Here is a 6,000-nt window from a genome sequence, read left to right as displayed (position 1 = left end):
CAAGCCGCAAACTCAACTGCAGGCTTGAGGACCATCAAAAGGGTTGATCAGACACTCCAAGATCTAGGGGTTTGTTTCTTTTTCTCTCATTCTGTCCCAATAATAACAAATAATTGAGATTTCTTTTGTTTTTGTATTCTTTTTTTATGTCTGATCAGAGATGAAATAAACTTTAGTATGTTTATTAATCTTCTTTTGTAGGTTCATCTGAAACCAAAGGTTCCAACTAAATCAGTTTGTTCAGAACACCTTGAATTGAGAAAAGAGATACTAACACTGCTCAACCTACAAAAACAGGTACATATTATGCTACTTTACCAAAGTTTTCCTATGGGAAATATGATTGATGCAACATCTAGAGCAACTCAACTCTTCCCAAGAGGCAATTTATAATAAAATTAAAAGACTAAAGATTATTAATATTGAAGAACAATTAGGTTCAATATGATTAAAGGGCAGCCTGGTGTACGAAGCTCCCGTCAATGTGGAGTCCTGGGCAAGAGTTTATCGTATACAATTTTATTCTGCTTTCAAGAGGTTATTTTCGAGATTTGAACCCGTGACCTCCAAGTCACATGATAGCGACTTTACTGTTGAGCCAAGCTCCCCTTCAATTAGGTTCAATATGATTAAATAAAAAATAAAAAAATTTGGTATGCTAAAGATGACTATTAGATATTATACTTAGAAGAGTAAAATCTATTAGTCTTTATGTGCAATGTGTAAAGACATGCAAAAATATAGTCAATGTAATAAAAATAATTAATTTAAATATTATTAAGTGTTGTAGCTTCACAGGACGAGCTCATTGAAGGGAGTAGATCCATGTATTCAACCTTAATTAGCTGGGAAAAATGTTAAGCAATGCAAGGACGCTAATAAAGATCCAACCCAAACTAGATCAACTACCAATACGATTGTGGTTCTTTTAGCAACCGACCCTAATTTTACTCGTGTGAATGTTTGCTTTTGGTATGTAACTCTCTCTTTATCTCCACCATGCTCCTTGACCACTCTTAAAATTCTAAAAAATGGTGAAACAAAATTCCTGTAAATATGGGAACAAAAGATGGCAAAAATAACAAGAGGTTATAAGTTTCTAGTCAACTCAAAGCTTGAATCATCCTATATGACTTAATGGAGAAGATTATATATCGTGTTCTAAAATGGGATTAGGCAATGACTACTTAGGTGGTAATGAAATGGGATTGCTTGCCTAGCCAATAAGCAATTCTAGATGGAACTTCTATAGGAGGCTTAGCATACTTGCATTGGTGGCCCAGGCGAGTTCATTTATTTACTTTTAAAAATGGTTTATTTGAGAAATTGGTTCACTTGTAGCATACACTAACAATGCGCCAATATAGTTTTATGCTTTATGTTTGTTTATAATTTATTTGAATGAAATATGAAATATAATGCATTTTATTATTATTATTATTATTATTATTATTATTATTAAGTCTTATTTATCAATTGTCACTTATTTATTTGTGATTATAGAGTTGATGTGATTGATTAATATATTTTATTAGATAGATATTAGTTTGAATGTTAATATTAATCTATTTTATTTGATATTATATTCATGTCTATTGCTTAAGTGCTAGATAATAGGTTGACCACTTATTGCCTAAAATCACCTTTATTATTCGATTTTGTTACCCATACTAGTCCCATATAGCTATGTTTATTATTCATCAATTTATCTTTAACACTATAAATGTTGTTATACATAGTGTTTATAATTAAGTCCCTAATATTTATAATTTGATCCATAACACATCCTCTTTACAAAGACCTATAGCACTAGAATGAACATCTTGCAACTTCCTTCTCTGGCATGAAAATATACATCGATCTTCTTGAAACTACTCTTGATGTTACATCTTCATATGATATAAAGTCATTCATCTTTAGTAATTAATGACTGCCATTCAAACAACTAGCTTCTTGTTTTTAATTATTACTATTATTGTTATGATTATTATGTTGCATAAAATAGCTGCAAAATAGAGAGGCTGAAGCTACTGCAAACCGAGACAATACATATGCTGAAGCACCAAGCACTCCTAAGGTAATTGGTCGTCTTCTATGATCACATGTTGAACACCAATACATTTTTGATTCCTTTGATGTTACCTCTAGTGTCTGTGTTTACATCTTGACTGTTTTAAATGGTAATGTTAAAGCGTGCTTATCGTGGGGATGCTGAACGAACAATTGCCCCTGATTCTCTTGGTTTTGGAGGTAGGTGAAAGGAAGAAAAACCTCGTTTAGTTTCATGTTATAAAAGAATATGGTGTTCTAAAATATATACTTCCCATTTTTGCAGGTGATAGAGTTAGCAAACGTGACCACAAAAGGAAGGTTAGTTATTCAACTTGTTCTACTTTTGGGTTAGTTAAATGGTTCATGCATAAACTATTCCCAAGTTTCAATTTGATATTTACACATTTTTTGCTTCCAATCAGATAAAACAAAAAATTTGGAAGATTAATTGAAACATTAATTAAGTTTTGTTTACTACAAAAATCCATTGCTTTTCAAGGTTCCTGGAAGGTTCATGGATGCGCCACCATCACCGCCCCAGTCGAAACGGCCTAGGAAATTGAAGTCTTCCGATGGATGATGTGCGAGGAAAACCATGTACCAGAAAACAAAGGGTAGACATTGTCATATTATCCATAGATCATCCAGTAAATGGGAAGATTGCTGCAGATTACCCCAACAAACTAACCAAACATTTGGTCGTGTTACCTTGATCTGTGATTTTCTGAACTTGTGTGACTTAGACAAGGATCCATACTTCTGAACCTTTGTCTTTGCAAGTGTACTAAGATTGATTATGAAACTCTAACTCTCTGTATAATTTGTCAAATTAACTGTGATCAAAATTACCGGACGGTTTATGGAAAAGATGTCTTGTAAATGTGGATGAGTCTGCCGTTCAAAGTGAGAATCCAGAAAGATATGGCTTATGGATTCATCTGACTGTTTTTCTCTAATAATTCAGGTGTACGTCTATCTTCCAAATTTATATTTTTCCATTATGTTTGTCAGTAAAATCTAACCAGGAGAATTTGAAAATTGTATACAGGGATCTTTGTCATAGATTTCTGTCACAAATTTGTAATAATCTTTTGTGAAAAATTTTTGATTTTAAAATAGAAGATTAAATCTAGGTTATCGGAATCACTCATTTAATTTACGGTTTAAATTTAATCTTAATTTTAAAATTAATGGTGCAGATTTTTATCATAAATTTAAAATAAATTGATCCTTTGAATAGTTAAAATTTTAATATTTAAATTATTAAAAAAGAAAAAAAATGATCTATTTAAAATTTAGTCACGTCTAGCAAGAAAAAATTGAAATATAAATAAATAAATGAAAATCAAACAGTTCAGAGAGGATAAAAAATTCCAATGCAAGTAATTAATTATAAGTACAATATTTTTAAAAAAAATGAGGGATTTTCTGAGTGCTCTAAGGAACTTCTTAGGGCCTCTTAAAATTTTACACCTATTCATTAGGAATATTTATGTACACCTTTTGCCCCTAACAATAGAATGATGAGAAATTAGTTTATCAGAAATTTTAATGAAATCGAACGATATTTTTCTCTATCATAATTAATTATAATTTTTAATTTATTTTTAATTATAAAATTAATCATGTGAAATCGCTAGGATACAGATTCTATCTTGTAAAAATTACAGAAAATGATGGGAAATTATGTTTCGCATGGTAACGAAGATTCCGTATTTGGATGGAAAAGTCTCCGTCCACTCCCAACTCGCCACGCCGATTGCACGCGAAACTTCATCTATCCGATTAATTAATTTAATAATAATAAACTCCTCCCGTAAAAAGCAAGCATAATAATGCGTGGGCCCCATCCAGAGCTAAGGAGCCAATTGCGAGATCGGATCGAATCTAATCCCCGACGCCTCCCTCGTCATCCAGTCAACGCCCGCACCGGAGGGATGGGCGAGCTCTCCGCCTCGGAGGACGCCGACGACGCCTCTCCCCCTCTTCCTCCTCCTCCTCCTCCGCTGCTTCCGTCGACGTCGCCTAAGAAGCTGTCGGTGCTCCCCCTAATCGCCCTGATCTTCTACAACGTCTCCGGCGGCCCCTTCGGCGTCGAGGACTCCGTCTCCACCGGCGGCGGGCCTCTCCTCTCGCTCCTCGGCTTCCTCATCTTTCCCCTTTTGTGGTCGCTCCCGGAGGCTCTCGTCACCGCCGAGCTCGCTGCCAGCTTCCCCGAGAACGGGGGCTACGTCCTCTGGATCTCCTCCGCCTTCGGCCCCTTCTGGAGCTTCCAGGAGGGCTTCTGGAAATGGGTCAGCGGCACCATGGACAACGCCCTCTACCCGGTCCTCTTCCTCGACTACCTCAGCCAGTCCCTCCCCCTCTTCGCTCGGCCCGCCGCCCGCGTCCCCGCGCTCCTCGCCCTCACCGCGGCCCTGACTTTCCTCAACTACCGCGGCCTCCACATCGTCGGCCTCGCCGCCGTCGCTCTCACCGCCTTCTCCCTCTCTCCCTTCGTCGTCATGGCTCTGCTCGCGGTCCCCCGCATCCGCCCCCGCCGCTGGCTCGCCGTCGACCTGAAAAAAGCCAACTTCAGGGGCTACTTCAACAGCATGTTCTGGAACCTCAACTACTGGGACAAGGCCAGCACGCTCGCCGGCGAGGTCGACGACCCTAGCCGCTCCTTCCCGCGGGCGCTCTTCGGCGCCGTCGTGCTCGTCATGGCTTCTTACCTGATCCCCCTGCTCGCCGGCACGGGCGCCCTCGACACCTCCACCACCGGCGAGTGGAAGGACGGCTACTTCGCGCAGGTCGGCATGGCCATCGGCGGCGCTTGGCTCAGCTGGTGGATCCAAGCCGCCTCCGCCATGTCCAACATGGGCTTGTTCGAGGCCGAGATGAGCAGCGACTCCTTCCAACTGCTCGGCATGAGCGAGCTGGGAATGCTGCCGGCCATCTTCTCAAAGAGGTCAGCACGCACCGCCCACCTCTTCTTCTTCTCCATCTCTCTCCTCCGATTCTCTCTTCTTCCTTTCCCGATCCCCTTGCAGATCCAAGTACGGAACTCCGACCACCAGCATCTTATGCTCTGCCACCGGCGTCCTGCTTCTGTCGTCGATGAGCTTCCAGGAAATCGTGGAGTTCCTTAACTTCCTCTACTCCATCGGCATGCTGCTCGAGTTCGCCGCCTTCATAAAACTCAGAGTAAAGAAGCCAGACCTCCACAGGCCGTACAGGATCCCTGTAGGAACCGGCGGCGCCGTCGCCATTTGCGTACCTCCTGCAATTCTGCTGGTCCTCGTCATGTGCTTGGCTTCCATGAGGACCGTCGTCGTGAGTGGAAGCGTCATGCTGGTCGGGTTTCTGCTACACCCTGCGATAGAGCAGCTGAGGAGCAGGAAATGGGTTGCGTTTCTCGCCACCCCTGACTCGCCGGAGAGCGGCTCCATCGCCGCCCTGGTGCAGGACCAAGAGACCATCGACGTTGACGACGATGATGCTTCTATAAGCCTCTTGCTTGACCATTCGTATGCCAAGAATGACCCTCTGGATTTGGCAATTTCGTTGGATAGTGCCTTCCAAATGGAGAGTTAAATCCATTTGTATTAGAAATTTATAAGCTACCCTACACAATAATTAATGAAAAAGGTTAAATAGATTTTTTTTATTCGGCAAATATCAAAAGTGTGCCTTCGTACTATTCAGTAAAAAGTGGAATTCATTACCTCAGCAGTTTCACATGATCGATCTCTTTTTTTTTTTTTTGATTTACAAGGAGTATCTGGGCATTTGGCACCAACTTCCACATGATCGATCTCTCTTTTTTTTTTGATTTACAAGGGGTATCTGGGCATTTGGCACCAATTAGTCCCCTTGGCTGATCGGCCCTGCCCCACGGCCTTCAACTAGAGTCCCCACCGGCCAGCGAGGGTAAATCAGGAGGATTCACTGGCACCTACATTCCAG

The 6,000-nt window shown here is 40.8% G+C and overlaps 1 protein-coding gene across 1 annotated transcript; it reads left to right on the top strand.

The window, feature by feature from the left end:
- The first annotated feature begins 3,971 nt into the window (after positions 1–3,971).
- Positions 3,972–5,745, top strand: LOC141821245 (putative polyamine transporter At3g19553). Its single transcript, XM_074708651.1, has 2 exons — positions 3,972–5,002; positions 5,085–5,745. The coding sequence occupies exons 1-2, from the start codon at positions 3,990–3,992 to the stop codon at positions 5,626–5,628; spliced, it is 1,557 nt and encodes a 518-aa protein (XP_074564752.1). The 5' UTR covers positions 3,972–3,989; the 3' UTR covers positions 5,629–5,745.
- The last annotated feature ends 255 nt before the right edge of the window (positions 5,746–6,000 follow it).

Source organism: Curcuma longa, chromosome 2, assembly GCF_044706935.1.
Source record: "Curcuma longa cultivar G26 ecotype Majalengka, Jawa Barat chromosome 2, ITB_CL_G26_1.1, whole genome shotgun sequence".
Classification (NCBI taxonomy): domain Eukaryota; kingdom Viridiplantae; phylum Streptophyta; class Magnoliopsida; order Zingiberales; family Zingiberaceae; genus Curcuma; species Curcuma longa.
The sequence above is the reverse complement of the archived record's forward strand: the minus strand, read 5'-3'. Positions and strand labels throughout refer to the sequence as shown.